The sequence below is a fragment of the Siniperca chuatsi genome, linkage group LG2 (assembly GCF_020085105.1).
Source record: "Siniperca chuatsi isolate FFG_IHB_CAS linkage group LG2, ASM2008510v1, whole genome shotgun sequence".
Taxonomy (NCBI): domain Eukaryota; kingdom Metazoa; phylum Chordata; class Actinopteri; order Centrarchiformes; family Sinipercidae; genus Siniperca; species Siniperca chuatsi.
This window is the reverse complement of record NC_058043.1, coordinates 15,143,075-15,165,335: the sequence shown is the minus strand read 5'-3', so window position 1 is coordinate 15,165,335 and position 22,261 is coordinate 15,143,075. Positions and strand designations below refer to the sequence as shown.

The 22,261-nt window shown below is 40.5% G+C and overlaps 1 protein-coding gene across 4 annotated transcripts in view; it reads right to left on the bottom strand.

Moving 5' to 3' along the window:
• The window catches only part of cacna2d2a (calcium channel, voltage-dependent, alpha 2/delta subunit 2a), a 148,385-nt gene that overhangs the window by 95,593 nt on the left and 30,531 nt on the right, over positions 1-22,261 (bottom strand). For all 4 annotated transcript variants that reach the window (XM_044216018.1, XM_044216027.1, XM_044216035.1 and 1 more), the window contains one exon: positions 8,000-8,116. In XM_044216018.1, the coding sequence (XP_044071953.1) occupies positions 8,000-8,116 (117 nt within the window). Of the gene's footprint in view, positions 1-7,999; positions 8,117-22,261 lie in introns of those variants that run through there.

Here is a 22,261-nt window from a genome sequence, read left to right as displayed (position 1 = left end):
TCGCTCCCTCTGAAATTGAGAGACAACTTCTTCATTTGTCATCCCTTCACGCCAACAGGAGGGACATAATCACTTGCTGCCGGTGGTGTAATTCATTGTGGGCACACCAGCTGCTGTCGTACTGCTGCTGTTGGGAATGACTTAAACATAGAAAACCTTAGAATTCAAGTGTTCCAAGTGATTTAGAAAGCTTGGCAATATTTTTATGTATACAGTATTTTTCTATTTACCAGCACAGCAGGCAACATACAACACTGAAAAGAATCGCCAGCGGCCGTATTAAAATCAGTAAGCAGGCCCACATTAGACAAAGACAGAGCTTCACTTTACTAATCCTCCAGCTCTAGTACACTCTACCACTGAGGGCCAATCCAGATCCAAGTGACAGCCCTCACTACTCACAACAGCTTCACAGTGGTGTGATAGCGGGAGCCTAATTTTTAGGGCTGGTGGCCCTTTAAAAAACTGAGGGATAAATTTAGCTGTTATAAATTGGTTATTTGTGCCAGATGCCTGTTCAATTAAAGCCAGTCACTGAGGCGTCTGAGATCTCGCTGGGATGACGACTCATGTCATCAACCACACACTCCAAGGAGGTGGTTACAGTGTACTCCCAGTGTTGCTGCAGTAACAATAGTTAAACTGTTGATTTATTGTTGTTTTTCAGCCAACCATTAACAAATAAGTGTATGAGGTATGACGTATCAATAAAAGTACACAGTTACTGCCTTTTCATTCATTTTCAAACTACTAACTGATCAAAGATACATTTCTCTGACGGAGACAGTTTTGTTGAAACATTAGTCTTCATTCTTATAAATATGCATCGAAGCAAAAAAGAGTGTGAACAGCTTCACCTCCTTTATGTCTATAGATTTTTTGCAAGCCAGCACCTCATCAACCGAGTGGGGTGCGTTTTCAACCCATTTCTTCAAAGCTACATTTCCCTAGTGGAGGTGAAGTGAGTGAACTCAAAAAGAACTTACTTCTTGAATGTTGGACATTCTGTGAGATCACTCATAAAGCTGGTACAGCTCTGGGGTTATCAAAACTATTACAAGTGTAAACCAATGGTTGTTCAGTTACAAAACCACATAATAGCATTGAGGGTTTTTTTTTATAAAAATGTATTCTTTTGATTTGTTCTCTGTCATAGAGAAGTATAAAGAGCTGTCAGAATGACTGACTTGTAAACGAGGTCACGAGCAAGCAAAGTCAGTGCATGACCGACAGCCTGCTGCTACCATTTTGCAGTTTGATAACTGTTCAATGTCAGCTCTAATTCCTTCAGTTTCTTTAGTGGAAATACTAGTGGGTATTTCAGATGCCATTTCTAAGCAATGTAAAAATGTCAGTATATTGCAGGTGAGCTCAGTGTGATCAGGTCGCAAAGTAGATCCAAATATTCGCACCTGCCAACACGTGCATGCTCACGCTCCTTTCAGCATGCATGTTGGCTGTGCGTGCCACATGCGAGAGTCTGTGTCTCAGTGAATTATTAATGGCTGTAACGTGATGACAGATGACTCAGAGCGGCCCGTCCCTCCCCATCCCTGACCCAGCTGTGTCGTCTTGGTTTCCACGGTCAGGAGGAGACGGAGGCCCACGCAGTCTGATTGATTAATTCTGTCAAGCACACTTTTGCTGTCCCTGCAGTGTCCGGTCCCAGCTATTCTGCAATCTCTCACAATCACTATCAGCATGATTGCAAAGTCACAGAACATCTCCGTCATTCCTGAAAGAGAGCCCCCTCCCACCGTCCACCATTTTCTTCAATTCACTTCCAATCAAGCAGGCCTACTTGTCATGTCCCATTTGTAGTTTGGAAACACTCTTACTACAAAACGGCATATCGTCAACCCAGGTTTGTTTAACAGTAACTACAAGGGAAGCTCAGTTTACTTTAATTAACCATTTGACTCAAATTATTTTTTGACACATATGCAACATAGTACTTATATTGTAAACTCAGAACCAGAATAATCTCCAACAATTTGTTTTTAATATGACAAATCTGACCCTGAGTTAAAGGAATAGTTCCACATTTTGGGAAATATGTTTATTCACTTTCTCGCCAAAAGTTGATACCACTCTCATATCTGTACGTTCAATATAAAGCTATAGCCAGCAGCCGCTTAGCTTAGCTGGAAACAGGAAGAAACAGCTAGCCTGGCTCAGTCTAAAGTTTAAAAAAATCCACCTAGCACCACTTTTTGGGGGGATTAATTTATGGGTGTTTCCAAGGTCAAGAATTAATTTTCACATTCAATTTCTATTTTATTTTGATGTCATATATACTTACGCAGTGAATGGTCTAACTGGTGGTACATAAAGGTAAAGGATCTTGCTTACAGTATGTCTTCACTGTTGTTGATAAAGCAATGGACCAACAGACGAAGGCACAGACAGACAGAGAGACAGAGAAAAATAGGGTGATATTAAGTTATGTGGGAAACTTACTATACTATTGCTATTTTTTCAAGAGAGACAATATTAAAAAAGATAAACGTTTGGATGCTGTGACTGTTGTACTGCATATTTTAACAAGACATCAGGGAAGCTGCTGGGCCGGGTACAAATACACCTCAGGTGTGAACATCCCAGGTGCGACTACACTACACGTCAGTTTCAATTCTGGTCTAAAGATATTTGCTGCACATCTTCTGTTGCTGTGTTGCACACAAACCTCAGAGTGAATCATAACTATTTATATAGGTCAATCTTTTTTTCCCCATAACGGTGGAGTGAACCACAGATCTCAGCATGCACACTTGTTTAACTAAAAGGCCTTAGTGCAAACAGCATTTTTCCCTTCTATTGTATCTGTACGCCTGCTGCTAAGGTTTCCTCACTAACTTGTGTTGCTTGTCAGTATATTTCCTTGGCTGTATTTTCTAAGAATATTCAACTATGCCTCGTCTCTTCACCTTCCTGCCTAATCTCCATGGTTTGACCCTGCAATCATCTCAATAACTAACCCAGTAGATGGCTGGGTGTGTATCCATCAAACAGCCAGCAGCCCAGAGGTAGCCATCCTTCAGCCTGTAAGTGGTATTGGGATAGTATTGAGATCTGTGTAATTGGATTAGACCAACCTTAGTCCCCTCTCTATTCCACCAGTCCCCTCTGTGAAATCATAACTTAAGAGCTTTGACAATGGTAGTTTTGCTGTGCAGCAGCTGATGGGAATGTAACATGATCTCTGTCTGTAGCTTGTGGCCTCATCTTCCCTCCCCGAGGCTGGAAAATCCCAGCAGCGGACTAACTGACAGCTCGGCTGTGCCTGGCTTTGCCTGACAGCGAACAGGATGTTATGCAGTCTCAGATGGTTCTGAGGGGCCCAACTGATCTCAGGCCTCTGTGGCGATCATATGGAGCATCGCAAAGAGGAGCACAGGAAGAGATGAGGGCTCAGATCAGTCTGGGAGGCCTATCCCACCGGTTTGGCTTTATAAACACATTATAGGTTATATGGAGGGCTGTGTTCTCTCTGGCTGCTCTGGGTTAAAAGGCCTGTCAGACAGACACTCTTGCAGCATCGCTCAGGTGTGAGCCTGTTGCTCTGATAACCGTTACACACAGGAAGACACAATGAAAGAACAAAGAACCAAATGCAGACTAGTGCATGTGATGTGCACATGTACACAAACACTCAGAGAAGTGCTGCTACCAGCACAGTATTTTGTAACCTCCAACCAACTAAGATGATCTCAGATAATCAAGCAACAGAATTGGGTTAGTATATATATACCTGTGTGTACCATTACATGATTTTATACTGTTGCTAGTGGCTAGAGGTGAAGTGATACCTACTTATGTTTACAAGGATTATTCAGTCTCGTAAATAGTATTGATCATTAGATACTAGTTTGCAAATGTTCCACAGGTATCATAGGACTAAGAGGTAGAAAAAGTAGTGCGAGACATATTTTCTGAATTTGATATAGCTTAGAGAAAAAAAGCTGAGAATGCTTTATTTTACTGGTCCGTAATTTCCTTACAATTTCCTAAATAGTTTCCTAGAAAAAAAATGTAATTAGTAAATATTAATTTATTATTCATTTATGTTGAATGTACCCTTGCTTATCGACTAGTTTTGCATTTTTGCATGTTCAGCTGACCTGCTGTGGACTGACTAGAGCTAGTTTGCGCTAGCAATCAACCGGAATAAATTGATTGCAAATGTACCAATTGAACACTCTCTAGAGCATGTCTATTTCCCCTGTGATCAGCACCAAACGACATCGTTTTTTTTTTGTGGAAACTTCTTGGAAATCATTAGGATATTATTCAAAAATTATGGACCCTTAAAATAAAATGTACCAAAAAGTCCTCAAAAAGACTTAATGAGGGCATGACTTTCCTGCTCAAATGTACATTAAGCAAAGGATAAGTGTAGGGCGCCCTGGTAGCTCACCTGGTAGAGCGCGTACCATGCATCAAGGGTGAGTCCTTACCGGCCCGGGTGTCATCCCCTCTCTCTCCCTTGCCTTTCCTGTCTCTGTCTACTGTGACTTTCCAATAAAGCAGAAATGCTGAAAAAATCATCTTTGAAAACAAAGATGGGTATAATGGAACCTGCACTGACAGCAAACATCAACACACAGAAAACTCAGGGGACATACAGTAACTTACTAAATTCAAACCTGATCGGCTGCAAAGTTAGCTCATCTTCCCTCAAATAAAAAAGATGAGTCCAGGTGTCAGCTGCAACTCACAGGGCCGCTGAAGTAAGCTAAAATTTTAAACATCAGAGGAAGCGTTCTTGAATCATATTTCAACCTGCCTCAGAAAACAAAGAGATTCATATAAAGTGTCCAGAGGCAACATGCAAGCCTGTCAGCCTACCGGGGTTTGTGTTACATTTTAATTTTGGCACCGACCGGAGAACCAGATCATTGTTTGAGAAGAAGGCTGAAGCCAGAGGCAAGAAAAGGGGGAGAGCAGACAGGGACATGGAGTGGAGGAGATTAAGACAAGGGAAGGAAAAGAATAAACATTGGGGAGGCAAAAAGTAAGTCAGCTGCTTCCATTTTTAAGTTCATTGCACTTTGAATTATATTTTATAGATACTTAGATACCTATTTTGATAGTGGCTGTGTGAAAACAAGCATACATCGCTGAATTAGTTATGCCAAATGTGGATGTTACTATTATGCAGGATACAAAAAGACTCTTTGTGTTAATTAAGCTGTCTTTTCCAACTGGTGCACGCTACAAATGTGTCTTGTTCATTGTAGCAATAATGCCAGCTTTAGTGTGAGCCCAGGCAGGTAAACAAATTCCAAACTAGCACAGCATTTAAATGACTAAAATGTGTTGCTAATTTAGGAATTAAAAGCAAAGCAACTAAATCCAGAGCACTAAGAAACGCTTCCCTCCCCACTTTTTATCAGTAACTGAGTATTTAGAGTCAATATGTATTTTCTCATTAGTAATATAAACATGAATTACAACGAATCACCCCAAGCAGTATTTAAATAGGTTGCAGAAGAATAATTTCTTCTTGCATGCGTACACACACGCCTGTGTACGCATACACACACACATTACCTCTTTTTTTAAATGTGTGGCAGGAAATATTTGGGACTAAATAACCATTACAGGGGGTAGAAACAGGCTGGAATATAAAACGCTGTCAATACTGTGCTGAGCGGAGTTTGAGACCTTCTTATCTACAGACTGCATTAAGACATGGCTTTCACTTTTCTCCCTGTATGAATAATAAGTCCACATGAATTTATTCGCCTACAGTCTTGAATTTTTAGTTTGAGTAAAAATCATAACCTGCTTAAAAGAAACATATGAACTTGTTGCATTCTTTTTGGTAAGGTTTGTATTCTATAATGACATAATGACTCCATACTTCTTTGCATTTCTCGTTTGCTTTTGCAATTCTATCATCTTACTCTTTGCCTCTCCTGTCTGCTTTCTTCTTTTGATTTTTTTCCCCGAAACTCTTTCTCTCCCTCCATCTACCCCCCCCCAACTCCTTCTCTCCTTCCCTCCTGCTTGCTGCTCATTTTTAAATCTATGAATTTCTGAACATCATTTTCTTGATTTTTCCACGCCCCAGGGAGATATTCTCATTCCAGCCCTTCTCTTTTTTCACCTCATTTCCTCCCTCCTGAGTGAATCTCCCAGACAGGATGTGAGGGGACAGTGTGGTCCATTGAGGTTAGGGTGGGGAGGCTGTGGTGTGTGTTGAGGGAGGTTGAGGGGGTGAAGGTGGGGGTATAGTACTGCCCCTCCCTCCAAAAAAAACAGGGGTGGTGGGTCAATGCCACTGAAAATCCAATCCTACACATGACCACGGGGGATGTACAGTAACGCCTTCTTCCCTTTTAGGATCCAAGCTGTAGAATTAACTGTGCCTTTGAGAGACTTTTGCTCCTTGGCATGAATGTGTCTCATCCCGCAAGACCTCATGCTCTTAAAAGATATACACTTCTGGCCCTTTATAAGGCTTCAACTGTGTTGAAAAATGTCAATGATTTTGCTTTGAGTGGCAATATCTGGCCAGAAACAGAGGGAAGGAAAGTGGACAGTTCCTCAATCGCCCCCATCCTTAAATAAGGTGTGATGTGGATGAAATTCAAATTAGACCTTGCACGTACTCAACACACACTGATGAAACACATAAAACAAATGCTCAGTGTTTGGCAGCGTAAGCCAAAGATTTTTGTGACATGAATGTATAGCTTTAATTTGTTAAATGGAAAATATATCTAAATGCAGGGTAAAGTTTGAATGATATGTCTTAAAAGCACATTACAGCCTTAACAATTTCAGTGTATGTGTGTAGCTCATGCACCATACGATAAAGATGATCACAGTGATTAAAAGGAATCAGTTTTTGTGTGTATCCATCACCGTCATTTAGGAAAAAAATAACAAATTTATATTTAAATAGAAATAAAAACAAATTCTAATCAGGTAATTTGGGAATTATATGCTCTCAACATGTCCTGTTATTTTAAGTGTGAAGATGAAGTGAACAACACTTACTTGTGCAGACTACCAAACAGGGGACAATATTTTGCTTTTAAAATCCAAATTTTCAGGATTAGCACAAACAATCTAAAAAGTAAAAACTGATTGTGCATACTTTTCTCATTTCCCTCCTTGTCACTCATCTTTCCTGCCTCTGTATCCCCCCCAGTGGGTTAGAGGTTCCCCACTGTTCCCCACTGTGAGAGCGAAACAAATTTTTAACTAATCACAGGACTGTCTGAGCATAACAGTAGTAATAATTACATCCCAAAATGAAGGACATTGAAATGATAACCTCTTAAATAACCCTTCTTCTCATGCACCACACAAACTCTCTCTCAGAATATACGCCTCCAATATTAAACAGAAAAAAACCCTCAAAATTGTTGCTGGGCAAAAAAAAAGATAAAGATGATTATCTTCATTTTTTGTCATTGACAAAATATAATCAGCTTAAAATTGTATTTCAACTATAAAGAGGAATTACACTGCTTTGTACAAGAGTTCGAATTGAAGGCATAAAGTTGATCTCCTTCCATCACCCAATTGTGTGTCCACATGGAAAAGAAGTTATACTAAGCAGAGAAAGACATGAGGACTGCAAAATTAAAACTATTAGATGATGGCCAATTCAGAGTGTGCAGAAAATCATCAGACAAGCACTATAGATAATGATACTGTTGACAAAAAAAATGTTCCTGCCAGTTGTTTGGCATTATTTAGATTATTTATGGCCTCACACAAAACAGATGAATGTCCATTGTAACATATGCCGAAGACACATCTCAGCTAATTGGCTAATTGGACCATAAGCATAAGATTCTTCTCACAAAAACTTTCTGACGTTGTGTTTCATATATCTTGTAATAAAACACAATGCCTGTATTTGTATGAACAACAACTTGACTTTCCAGGAAAGTCAAATGATCCACCATGTATGGGTGCATTTGGGCATTTTACATGTTTGTTCACAGGTGTTAAAATATGTGGAGCATCGTTCTCTTACCTCCAGGGCTTTCCTCTTACTGTTGAGCAGCTTGGAGATGTCCCGTGCCACTCTCTCCACCAAGTCCTTGGGGTTGTTTCTCTTGATTTCAAACTGGCTCTTCTTCTCACTATAAATCTGCAAATGGAGAACACAGGGAATCAAAGGTCAGGTTACCGCAGCCATTAGTTTAATTAAGAAGATCACAGAGGAGCAGTTTGCTTGTTCTCAAGGTAGCACATAAGATGGTAAACATTTACTGTAGAGCAGGCAGTATGCAGCTTGCCATTATACCCATAAGCCTTAGCACTGTAGCGGAATTAAACACAGACCAGAGCCCTAATGGCAAAGCACTTAGCTAGCCAGCTGCAGTCTGGCAGTCAGGATCAAATTAAATAAACGCAAACTCCAGCAGATCCTCACTGCTGGGCGAACACCTTGCATCTGCACAATGTTAACTCCCTTAGAACTAAAACAAGCAGCCATATTTACAGCTTGGTGACAACATATTTGTGATTTACTCCAATGGGTTACTGAAGGCTATCCTGAACCAAACAGGTTGTAGAATTTTTGCAACCTATGAAGGACCATAATCTTCTAGTTTAAGTGCAAGTAGGAACATTTTCACTCAGAAACAGCAATATATCAAGCACTCGTACTGTGGCATTACCAGATTAAAATCAAGTTAGACCCATTAAACAGACACAGACTTTGCAAACCACAAAAAAAACAAGAGAAATGATTTGGGATGCCACAAGGGACTGGGATGTTTGGAAAGGAGGGGCATCCAGAGGCAGAACGACAGATGCTTGGACCGCTGACAGAGGAAGGTACTTGTGAGATTAGTCTGCTACCCGTGGAAGAACTGTGAAGGCTGACTCAGCGGCCTGGGCTCTCTATAGGATCTGTAGTCTACAAAAGAGCACCACCCGAGGGATTACCACTTATCCTGCTTCCCTAAGACACTGCAAGACCCACTTTCACACCATAAAACCATTTTGTATAGTTCTTCTGAAGAAAACCCAGGAAAAGCCTGTTGTTGTTGAATATTTTAAAGCAATTAGGGTTTTTCAATCTTAAATGCAAAGCTGAAATGCTGCATTTACTCAGGTTGTTTGTCTAGTTAATTCCGCTTAGTTTGAGGAAGTATAAACTCACTTCTTCAATCAATCATTTACTCAGGTAATTACACACACTTCATATTGAACCCTTCATACATGATTATATAATGCAATGCACTTCACAGAGAATGACTACAATCAAAAATAAGTAAATATGGGAATGTGAGGCCACAGCAGCTAAAGGAAGCCTCAACAAATTACCACTTACTTGCTTAAGGTGTATCTAATTAGTGTGCGAAATATAGGGTGCTTCGGGGGCTCATGGATCCTGTAATTAACACCTAGGACTCTCCGAAGACGTCAACATCAAATGGGAATGGGAAGTCTCAAGATCAAGCTAATCATTTTCTATTGATCTGTATTGTTAAATGTATTTTCATGTTTAAATGTTGAAAGTCTTCTGAATCTTTCAGAACAGCTCACCAGTGTCAGAGGAGCACGCAAGGTCAGTTAACAGTTAAATCCCTGTGTCGTGTCGCACAGTTTTGGAGAGGTTCTTGTTCCATTGAGTTAGTCTGAGCAGAAGGAAACCTAAATGAAAAATAATCTTCCGAAAACATGCAGGGTGTTTCTTCCTGTGCTATCTTTATTTATTTATCTGTTTATTTTTGAACATTTAGTTCCTTGTTGGGTGCCCCTACAGTTTTTTCCTGTACTGCTCAGCAACCAGCTCGGAGTAGATTTGATTGGCCTACTAGTCGCAAGACTCATATGAATGTGCATAACTGCAGGTAACCGCTTGGTTTCGAAGCTGAGCTTTGTTGGAGCACGACGGGAAAATGAAAATGTTTTTCTATTTTGCTAATTTGTTAAAACGTTTTTAATATCTATTCTTCGCTGCATATAGGGTGAAAAATTGTGTGTTAACTCGTGGCTGATGTTGATGATTTTTTTGGGGATTTTTTTTTTCCCTTATGTGCGGTTCAAAAGGTATGATTATTAAAATCTATTTATGTCCTTTAATGAAATCACCAAAGCTCATTTCAGGCCTGAGCAATATGACAACCATACAGTAGATTAATGTCACAGATTTAGTTAATGAAGGAGTCTAGTCCAACATTATCTGGCAAAACACAGATGTTAAACTGTGTGTCATGTGCACAGCAATGAAAAGTAATATCATGCTTACTGATGATGCTTACTGAGCCTTACAGCATGCCACACACAGAAAATAACTCTTTGTAATGAAAAATTGCCCAGAGAATTGATACAATCACAATTTTGGGAGCACGGCTATAACACGTCTCAGAGAAATGGTCAACCATATCAAATACAGAGAGCTTTTTTTCCTTTACTGTGTACAATGATTTAATTACCTTAACCTTTTCATTAGTGTGCATGATGCGTCAACTAGACTGGCACTTCTGGAATATACTGTTTTTGTTTAAATGTTGAGAAGCACTGGTTGATTTTCTTTGTCTCATACTGCATGATATGGCTAGTTGTTTTCATTTCATTTCATTTGAAGACATAACCATTTCCAATCCAGCAATGGGAAGGGTCCTGAAGTGTGTAACTATGAGTTTTATTCCAGTTACAGACCACCAGAGTTTGCAGTGAGATACAGCAAAGCTTGGCTAAGTGCATCCATTGTTGTTTGTTTTGTTCTAATGCAGTGGTTCTTAAACTGGGGGGCGGGCCCCCCTGGTGGGGCATGGAGCCACTGTGGGAGGGGGGAGAAAATATGGAGTGGAACTAAGTTGAATGAAAATGATTTATGTAGGTAAATAAAAAACAAGTTTTTGCTGATTCTATCGTGCTGACCTGAATCATTTCTTTTATTTCAATCAAATTCAACTTGGCTCCTTTTTTATTTGTTGCTCCCCCAATATTGTTAATGATTGATAAGAATTCAGTTTGTTTATGTGTGGTGTGGGGGGGTGAACTTTTTCTGGCTTCTGAAGGGGGCATGACAGAAAAAGTTTGAGAACCACTGGTCTAATGTGAGCATAGAATTGAATGAACATTATTTATGTAGGGAAATGTTTCCTTCAGTCACTGAATGAGACACAGGCTACACATACACAACAAAGTACCAGCACCACACAGCCCACATCATAGACTGTGACCTCAGAACCTGGGATGTCACTCAGACACACATTATCCTACAAGACTTAAAGCTAGGGTAGGTAATGTATTTCAGAAGCAGTTTTTGTTATATTTATTGAAATTCTCTTTACATCCCAACAGCAATCAATAAATAAAATGCTCTGGGAAAAAAAGAAAATCTGTGGCTGTCGCAGGCCTGTAATACCTGCACGCACTCTGCCCATGCACTCATTGCACATGAAAATGTGTTTTGGGGGAGTGGCTTTGGAGGGAGGCCTAAAGGGATGGGATGGGATTTTTTCAGTTGGATAATTTCAAAATCTAGCTGTCTCTTGCTAGTTTCTCCAACGTTACCTACCCTAGCTTTAAGACCTGCCTGGTCAGTAGGACCAAGAAGAAAAACCAAACATGGAAGCTCACAGTAACACTTAATTGATTGCACTTGTCAGCAGTACATTATTATGCACTGAAAAAAGAAAAGAGGGAAAAAACACCTGAAAGCAGGCTTAACGGGGCCTGTACATTTTGCAGAAGAAACTGGAGGTGAGTAGGCTATTTGAAGCACTGCAGCCTGCCGGTCTCCTGCACAACCCCTGCTATTTGTGGGCTGATCAGATGGCTCTGTTCACAGGGGGCAAGTCATTGTTTGTATTTATCATGTGATTAAGGTTATGAATCAATTAAACTAGGCTATTGTGGCCTTGGCTTTCAGTGACTATCTAGGGTGTTTGAGATTCAATTGGTGATCAGCACACACGTCAGTTACATCAGACAAGATGGAAATCAGCACATCGCCTGATTCTGAAGTCTCATGATTTAATGTTTACAAACCAAACATTCTCATATTACTTTTAAAATTGCCAAAGTAAGGATATCTTGCTCTCTTATGAAATATTATGTCTGTGGGATTGATGTGTTGATGTGCTGCAATTAGGAAAAGAAAACACTGACGACCATATGATCCGTCTCTGTCGAGCTGAAGGCTGGGCAGGCAGCCAGAGGCAGTTTCCTTCCACTGGCCCACTGAGCAGGCAAACCTGGCCCCAGAAGCTCGGACCATGCCAACCAAGCACTCTGCCGAGATTGCCTGGTGTCTTATTTTGGCTGCCCTCTGAGGGATCAGGGATCCTGCTTAGTTTCAAACAACACTTTAAACTACTTCTCAAACTGAAATGTGAAGGTGAAATCTGCATATTCCATCATGATGCAACAAAAAAAAATCTTTTCAAATGTGTTTTGATGAGTGAAACAGGTGGTTCAATTCTTAGTTTTGTTTTTTTTTTCATTTTGTGCTTCAGCTACTCATCCTGAAAAAGTCATTAGTCTGCAATTCAACAGTCCATTCAAGCACACACACACGCACACAATTAGTCGTTACCCCTCAGGTCTAAATGAGGCAGTCCTCAGACTTGAGACCAATAATCACGTGAGTATTTACAGACATGAACATACCCACACATTTGCACATACACACACACTGTGACACACCATTTAAGAGGGCTTTTTGTCAAGGTGGAAGAAGCCATTAATGGAATCTTATTAAACCATAAAACAAGAGCGAAGTTTTCTCCGCTCCACTGACAGACTACAAACCCCTGACTCTTTTAAGCAATGCATTTTTCAAGTCGATTTAAAAACCATGTCAAATTTGTTTTTAAATCAATATTCATTCCCTTAATGTGTGGTAGTGCTCTCTGGGTCTGCCTCTCTCTGGAAGATTCATGGCAGTCTCTGAAACATTATAGGCAGAGCCTTCTTTACTCTGAGCTTAGAAACAAAACACAAAAGACAAAGACAGAGATCAATAAGACTCATATTGCTTGCAGGAATTCCAAAATATTTTTTATTTGTTATAATACGTGGTAAGGTCCACTTTTTGTTTTTTTAAACGAGATGAGGAAGTATTCTTCATGGAAAAATCTTTCTAATGCAACTTCCATTACTTGTCCTACACTCTCCCTATATATTTAGGGATTAAAATATTTCCAATGTACAACATAATTGTGCGTTCTCTGCAACTACAATCATCAAACAGCCTCATTGGAAAATGCATTGCTTAATTACCTCCTCAAAGCATAGAGCCAGCAAACCATTGAGAAATTAAATCAACCGCTGTCATTGTGGTCCAAAATGTATGAAAATTAGCTGCGGTAACGCACGCTCAGTTGGTAAATGCAAACCAGCACTCAGGTCTCAAATAAAAGCAGAGCAACTATCAAACTGATTCATACAATATCAATAGTGGGTCCAGGCAAAAACTGCAGATTACAGCTTATTCCCCACTGACATGTATGGACTCTGCTACACATAACCAGCTTTGACAGTTATTGTGATAATAATTTGGTCCACGTTACCCACCACTAAATTTACACAAGTCTAATAGATAACAGATCCATATCATACCTGAGCTGGCGCATGTGCCCTTAGTGAAAATGGGCATGACATCAGTGTACTGTATTCACCTACACAGTTTGTCACCCTCTCCAGTGACCTATGTCTATTGTACATCATGTACTGCCACATAACAGCACTAGTATCAGTGTCTCTGCCATTTTGTATGTGAAACACTATGGATGTTTGCCTGAGGAAAGACTGTTTTATTCTTTTTATCACTCTACGTGGACTAATAAAAATATAGAGACAAATATAGATAGATAGTACTGTGGGGTGCTCTTCTATCTGACATGTTGGCCATTACAAGCTCCTGTAACGGGCAGATGAGATCCCTGTCCATTCTGAGAGAAGACTGAGCTGTGCTGTCAACCAGACAGAGCTCCAGTCCAGAAAGAAGCAGCCAGCCAATGAGCATTAGGCTGGAGGAGCACTGCGTGCAGACCGACAGCACATGGTAATGCTGGCCACGATAGGCCTGAGGAGCTTTAAATCCCCTTTAGCTAGAGGTTGGAGATGAGTGACCATCATCGCTGAAGGGCCATAAGCACATCAGCCCGAATGAAATTATATTTGAGGGCTTTAGAGCTTGACACACTCACAGGTAATGGGGCAGGTATACAGGAGAAAAACTAAGCACTGTGGCAGGCAACTTTACTGATAATAATATGCAGTGTGAGGCAAACCACTTGTGGGTACTTGTAAAAAATAAACAGCAGGAACAATAGAGTTCTGTAAAAACAGAGCTTATTGTAAATAAAAATGTAAAAATTAAAATCTTGCTATTATTATATGTCTAAATTCGGGATGATTGTATATCAAACTACTCAGTTGTTTGGTGTACAGTACAGCAAACCTACTATCCAACTACATCTAAGTATCACTGGAGATAAGTAGTAGATTTAACTTTGTTTATTTAATTGATTTGCTTTAGTCTGCTGCAAAACACACAAAGTCATACATAGTTAGCAATGGAAGAAATATTCCTATCACTCAAGTAAAAGTAGCAATACAAAAAATACTCCATTACAGGTAAAGGTCCTGGCAACAAAATGTGCTTAAAGTATTAGAAGTAAAAGTAGTGTCAGTGTAATATTATTCTATCGTTGGACATAGTAACACATTAGCAGTACTTTACTGTTGTAGCTGGTCGAGATAGAGCAAGTCTTTATTGCTTTATATACTGTTGGGTGGTTTAAGCTAGAAAAATGCTTCATATTTTCTGAACTGATAATATGTTTTGTAAGTAACTAGTAATGATAGCTGTGAAATAAACATAGTGGAGCATAATAATATTTCCCTGTGAAATTTGGTGGAGTAGAAGTATAAAGTTAACTACAAGGTCTGTACCTCAAAATTGTACTTAAGTGCAGTACTTTAATAAATGTACGAAGTTACTCTCCACCACTGTATATAGTACCACCTTCACCGTGTACGTCCCCACAATATGAGCACACAAACTATTCTAAAGTGAACAACTACCCACTAATTTATTCATTTATTTAATTGGAAGTATGTTGATGATTGATGTTTCTTTTCCACTAAAAGATTACGGGCACGTTTAAGTCCCATTTACATTATACAGACATGTCAGCTCTAAACAGCATTTTACAGTATAAAAAAATAACATACTCAAAACAGAAAAAATAATAAAATGGATGTGACTGTTTTGTGGTGCCCATCCCTTTTGTAAAGAGGAATGACAATTCATGAATTGGAAAGGCTGTGGAGCAAATTAGCAGTGTTAATCAGTTATGCTGTTGGCTCGAGGCTGTGACGCCTGGACAGCTTTCTGTGTTGGCCTGTCATTCTCACAGGAAAAGAGGAGAGGTGGCTCTGCAGAGAGCCACTGACGGCCAATCGAAACCTTCTGCTGCTAACGCTCACACAGGATACAACAGAAGTAACTATGCCAGTCGCCACCAATATGCTTTCTCTGGCAGTCAGGACTGTCAAGTACACACTAAAAATTACACACACACACACACACACACACAGTGAAACATGCAAATGTATACATGCGCAAACTCACATTCACGCCCTCTGTACAGCTCATACATGTCACACATACTCACATTCACATCATTAGCCATGATGACTGGTTCCAGTGTGCCAAGCTCTGAGTGTCACTGTAAACACACAGATGGGAAGACAGAGGGTGGCGAGACTCCAGAAAATTACTGTTAAAAAGTGGTATGCAGATTCAGCTGGCTCCCAACACTCATCAAAAGTCCACTGTTTTGCAAGTCAATCCCCGTACTCCTCTACTTCAGCATATAAGAAAAACTTGTTAATGCTGCATACAAAAAAACATTTTTCTAAATGTTCTCCTTGTCATCAACACAGCAGAGGAAAGTCAAAACAGTAAAAATGATAACAAATGAAAAAGATTTCTGTCTGCTTCTGCCACTTTGTATAAAGACTTATTTGTTGACTTTTTCGCTATGTTTGCTGGTAGCACTGATGTTCTTTGGTAGTGTTGATGTTATTGTTCCTTCGTCTGTGTCTAAGAGAGAGAGGACTGCTTATCTCTCTCTGAAGTCAGCCACAATAGGCCGCGTCTGGCTGCTGCAGCGTTGAGGTTGACAGAGACAGATGCCACATCATTAAGGAATATTAGTGGGCTCTGCAGAGCAGACCCAGCTTCCACGGGCCCCAGGAAGAGTTCAATAAGAGAGAACACATAGGGAGCAGCAGCCCCTCAGAGGAGCTCGATAAGACACCACACACCAGAAGCCTCTCATAGTTCAATAGGACTGGAAGCCTCCAGAGAAGTCCAGTCACACGCAGAAAAAGCAGAAACATTGACTACTATTGTGAAGTTTGTGTCTCAGGGAGGTTTTCCGTCCCGATGAGACGGAGGAGAAAAAGAGAAAGATGAGTGTGTCAACAACGGACAACATGTATAGAGCTGCCACCTGCTTTGATGGCACATACTCCTTCTGACTGTCTACCAGGGCTTGGCACTGCATCATACCAACAGAGAAACCACCCAGTGATATCTATGCGATGTGTGATTCTATATCAGCCAAATTTTGAAGTCTGATTTGCATTTTGATTTTGCTTTTACAAGATTTCCAGAATTGTTGGATTTTATTCAGTGAATGCAACAGCGCATTGACCGTTCACTAAAACCTGCCCCCGAACAGTGATTGTCCAACAATAGCTTAGCAACCGTAACTAGGCACGAGAAGTGTGTCTAGCTTTGGAGTTCTCCACGTGTGGAAGCATGGGGCTCTGCTAAGAGCAAAACTCTGCATTTCAAGTGTTCGGAGGATGGTCTTTTTTTGTCTTTCAAAAACACGACAAGAGCAACAGTGTGACGAATGGATTAAACAGTGTGTTTTATGTGCTCTAACATAAGCTGCAATTGTTAGCATGTCCAGCTAACTAGCTTACTACCTACAGTAGTAACTTAGCATTAGTTCTAAGGCTAAGGAGCACATCACTAACAAACTATGTTACATTAGCTTGTGGGTTACAGGTTACGTAAAAATACAAAACAATAAACCAGCCCTGTTCAAGACTAGCATATCCACTGCCCAATATTTCCTTACTGTGTGGTAGCACAACTCTGGTCCTGGATGCTATCAGAGTTAGGCTAACATTAGCAGCTCTGTCCTGTTCTTTAGAGTGTGATCGGTTAGCCCTCAAAAAGCCTTTTCTCTTCTAAAAGTGATAACATGCTGTTTGAAAATACAAACAAGTATGTAAGTTAAACAGTTATGTTAGGGTGAAATAACAATCTTACATTTATCCATATCATAACTATAATACTAGGACAAACTAGATCTACACTGTCATACAAGAACAAAGATGTTTCCTATTTTTTGTCATCTAAATGGATCAGACCTTTTGTCTGGGACATGCAGCTTTAGCCTCAATCTTTTAGTACAATATCATGTACACTATGTAGCCATCAAGTGCTGGAAATACTAGACAGTCAGCTAGATATGGCATTTTCAACCAACTCATTACACTAATGTAAGCTGAATTAGCTACACGTGTAAAATTTGCCAGCAACAGTTGTTATTTCAGCCGGTAAAATTGATGGTTGCCAGCTAATAATGAGAAGCCTGCTTTTGTCTACTTCTGTCTGAAATCAAGGATCCAGTGATTAAAAAAATACGAATTTTGAGAGATAAATCTGCCGCCACTATCAGTGTAAACTGCATACAGTATTTGCAGGGCCCGAATGGGGGCGGGGCTTGATGAACAGTCAACTGATACTCACACAACCACGCCAGCTAGACCAGCTAGTTCACATCCTGTTAACAGTGACAAGACAGCTATTTAGAAGCTGAGATATCCAAGCATGTTAATTTTGCACATATCTATGGTTGATTAAAGATGTGCAAATAACCAAATAACCAAACCAAGTTCTCACAGGGGCAACACAGGGTGCCAGTGCCAACACAAAGTAATTCAGAGATAGATGCATCCGGGCACTCATCAGAGAAAACAAAGGCTGGGCTAAATATTTATATACACCCCTTGGGGAGAGTTTGAGATTAGAGAGAGAAAGAAACAAAAAGATGACATGGGGGGGTAGAGTGGGTTTGCTTCTGTAACATTATCAGAGGGATTGTCAACTGGTGATACAAACAGGTCTGAACAAAGAAAAACATTATATGCATACAACCACACACATGTGAACAAACACCCCACAGAGACAGGACTTTGCATACACTCAGCCTTGTCTAATCTCCACGCTGAAATAGCATATTCACCTGCAAGTACTGTATGGTCTCATCCAAATGTGATCAGTGTATTTAAACTTCCTGTCTTCACTGCTTCATTGCATCTTACCAACATCCTAAGTGATGCGATTATCATCTTCATCCAGAGCGCACTTGTGTCACATTATACAAGATCTAGAGGCCATTGAAAGTGCTTGTAATTCTAGTTTTAGTGATTGCCATGGCTTGGAGATTCGAATTACAGAGCCATAACTGATTCATCATTGTAGTCCAGCTTAACTGACCATGAGACAATCAAGATCCTTAGTAAAACTGACCTTGAACACAGTGTCTACTCAAACAAATAAAGCATGCCAGTATGACAGTGTGAGAGGGGATATTCACAATGCCAAGCCACAGACGGCACAAACCAATAGGCAAACAAGACCAGCTGGACAGATGGAGCCCACAGCAATCTTTTAACTGCCCGGTTTTGTATCTCTCCATTAATTAGCCCTGTCAGCAGAACCAAAGGGTCATGCAGAAGTGGTATGTGATCACAGAATTCAACAGGACATGCTCGGTAAAAAAACAGCGAGCCAGTTGGCAACTTTCAGAAAGGAGGATTCATAGTAAGTGACTTGTTGGAGCAGGGAAGGACGAAGGGAAATGTGGGGCAGCCTCCCCCCCACTCCTCTCCTCCCTTCCATCCTCAGTCAGGGTATTTGTCTTTTGGACAGAGATAAACTGCAGCCTTTTTATTAACTTGCTGATGGTAGGGAATTGTTTTTCCCATCCACTAGGTTTTCTCAAATAGACGGCCGCAAAAATATCCTCCCTATAATTCTTCCCGCCACTATTTCTTATTTTCTTGACTTCCTCAACCCCATCCCCATCCCCAACCCCTATTCAATACTTTATGTAGCTCTAAAACTGCCTGCATGTTGTCACAGTAATGTCTCAGACAGGGGCAGTAGCAAAATAACATGATGATTGTGCGTCTATGCATGTGTGAGGCATGTAGATTATTTCTTGGGGCATGTGTGCTCCTTGTTTGTGTATCTAAAAGACGTCTAATGTGTGAAACTGTGCACATTATGTTTTGGTATGTGTGTGAATTTGAGTGGGCCGTGGAGGTCCTCCTACTGAGGAGACAGAGCCCCAGGGGGTTTCTCTCTCTGTAGCGTCTCCTCCACTTCCTCCTCATTTGACTAATTACTGCGCCTCTTCCACGCCACTGATGAAGCCTGGCACCTGTCCATCAGTCTAACTGTGAGCTTGGCTTGTTCCAGTCTATTGATACAAATGGATAGCTTAACACTGTCTCATCCTGTGCTCTCTCCTAATATTTTAATTCTATGCCAAAAACGTATTCTAAGAAGAACTAGCCTACTCTTTCAAACGCATTTTGTACAGCCTTTTGATAATTCGGTTCATTATGTTTTTAAATAACCAATGTCCAATTGCATTATTTTTGCACTGCTCATTCTCATAATGTTGGTCCTAGGTCATCCGTGCCAGAAAGTATAGGCACCGCTGCTCTTTCACACCATCTGTCTGTCCTCTTCTGCAGCTCATATCCTCTCATCATCTTTCCCACACAGCATATAATGCTGCTACACACATCTCTGACCATCAAGCTTTAGCAACTAGGTTTAAACCCAGAACTATTTTGTCTTTCTGTTTTCACTGTGTTGAATATTATTAAAAAAATATTGCTACTATGGCAGCCTTACTGCTCCTGTAAACTCTCTGTAAATAAAATCTCCACTGCAAGTTCCCTCTTGTAAAACATCAGTAAATATGAAATGGATAATGAGCTGAGAGAAAGCAACTTGCAGAGACAGCCGAGCATGGATCAGCTATAATTTGAAGAAGAGACTTCACAGAGGTATTAGAGCAGCAGAGGTCAATGAGGTGTTATTATATAATTCAAATGGGTGAAAATAGCGTGCTTAGGATGCACAGCAGTGGGATACAGTGCTCATTATCCAAACATACAGACTTTGTTTATAACAGCTCAATCCTGGAAAAATCTCTGTCTTAATCCCCCGTCAATCCAAATGAACTAGATCAAGATTTTTCAAGAATCAGCTTTCATTTTCATGATTCTAAATTACATTCGGCAGACGCTTTTGACCAAAGCAACTTGCATTGTTTTTTTACCTGAAATACATGTACGTACAAATACGTATTAGGAGCAATTTGGCATTCAGTATCTTGCTCAAGGACACTTCAACACGTGGCCAGGAGAAACTTGGGAATTGGACCACCAACCTTACTATTAAAAACTGCCTAATTATAGCAGCAATCTGGCACATTTAACTTTCAAAAGAGTGATGTTTGTTTTTAGAAAATTCCAGAAAAAAGGAAACGTTGCAAGGAACAAATGGAATGATCTCATCTGTTTGACGTAATTTCATGTTTTAAGAAAAAGTCGTGGATGGCTAAATCTGGGATCAGTTAACTTGTAGAGATGAATTTTTTTGCAGAGAACACATTCCTAAAGCAGAATCACGCAGTTTCTAGATGTTGGCTTTGAATTGGCTCCCAAACTTATATCACAGATAACATTTTTCAAAGTATCAAGTATAACATATTACTTGGCAAGTTGAGTTTTATGTCCGACTCTGCAGGCCCAGCACATACCTGAGTGACAGTCACTATAACAGCCATTTTGTTCTGGCCCACTTATCTCTGTCTTACCACAGGCAGAACAGAGCAAAGAGAGAGGAATCCAAAGACAATTTAAACTCACAGTGCAGATTACATTTCAAACCTCCCAGACTGAATATTTAACCCTCCTGCCTTTCGATAAGCGATAGGGGGATTTTCACTGACTCAGGAACTCAATTTAACCTCCCTTCTGAGAGATGAGGCTGCCGAAACGTCCTATAGGCTTGCCCTTGGTGATGGCCGAACCTCTTCTTCCCTCCTCCCCACTGTCTCTGCTGGGCCTGATAGAGAGCAGCTCCATGCTAAGTCATTACACAGAGCACAGCCTAATTACACACAGACAGCCCTCATGTCACCTGCCAACAGGGTCACTGCTTTTGGAAGTGACGGCATTAAGGGAACAGCTACACAAACCCTGGTTGAGAGATAAGGGACGGAGGGGACGTCTTCAGCGTGCCATGTGTATGCTTTTGTGTGGGTGGGGGTGCGCCCTCAACAACCTTTCATATCTTCTCTCCAAAATGCCCGGGCTCTGCAGCACGACTCCCAACCCTAACAGGTTTGCGACGACACACTAAACTGGACAAGCTCTCAGTGGAAGGAAGACAGTTCTCCATATTGAACATCACAGGGACGCTTTTACAGCATGCCAATTCCTGCCAAACTGGCTGTTTCCATGGAAACATAGCACTTAATGACCAATAACAGAGAACGACCTAGGAAGAAAAAAAAAAGAAAAGAGAGAGTTGAGAGCGAGAGAGAAAAAGAAAGACACTGACAAAGAGAGATGGAGAGAGAAAGACGGAGATCTTGTGGAACAAAAGAAGCAATTTAGTATCGGAGGACAGCGTGAAGCCTGATTATGTCGTCAGTGTAAATGATCATTAATTTCCCTCTGTCCAGCTGGGCCAGATTAATGCCTACCCATTCTGCACTGTAGAAAGAGAGCCAGGGCTTAACCATTTCACTGGGCACCCCCTGAAAAGCAACCATGGCCTTAATAAAATACCGAGCTTGGACCACCGTATGTTAACACTCAACTTCTGTAGAAGCTGGACTCATATTACAATACAATCAATTTAAAAAAACAATTAAATACTAATGTCTTTCTGTTCTCTGTTTTCCATTGTGAGGAAGTCTGTTATCTCTCCATCCAGTGGACAAAATAACAGGAAATACTGACAATAAAATACAATCCAACACAACAGCAACACAAACTACAACTGCAGGACAAAACTGAACACTTTAAAGATAATATCCAGTGTGCAGGGGCACTAGTTCATCGAGTTTGATCTGTCTGGAGGCTTCAAATGTTTATAAAGCTTATTGTGGATTCAATTTAACAACAAACTTACTTTGTTTTCTGT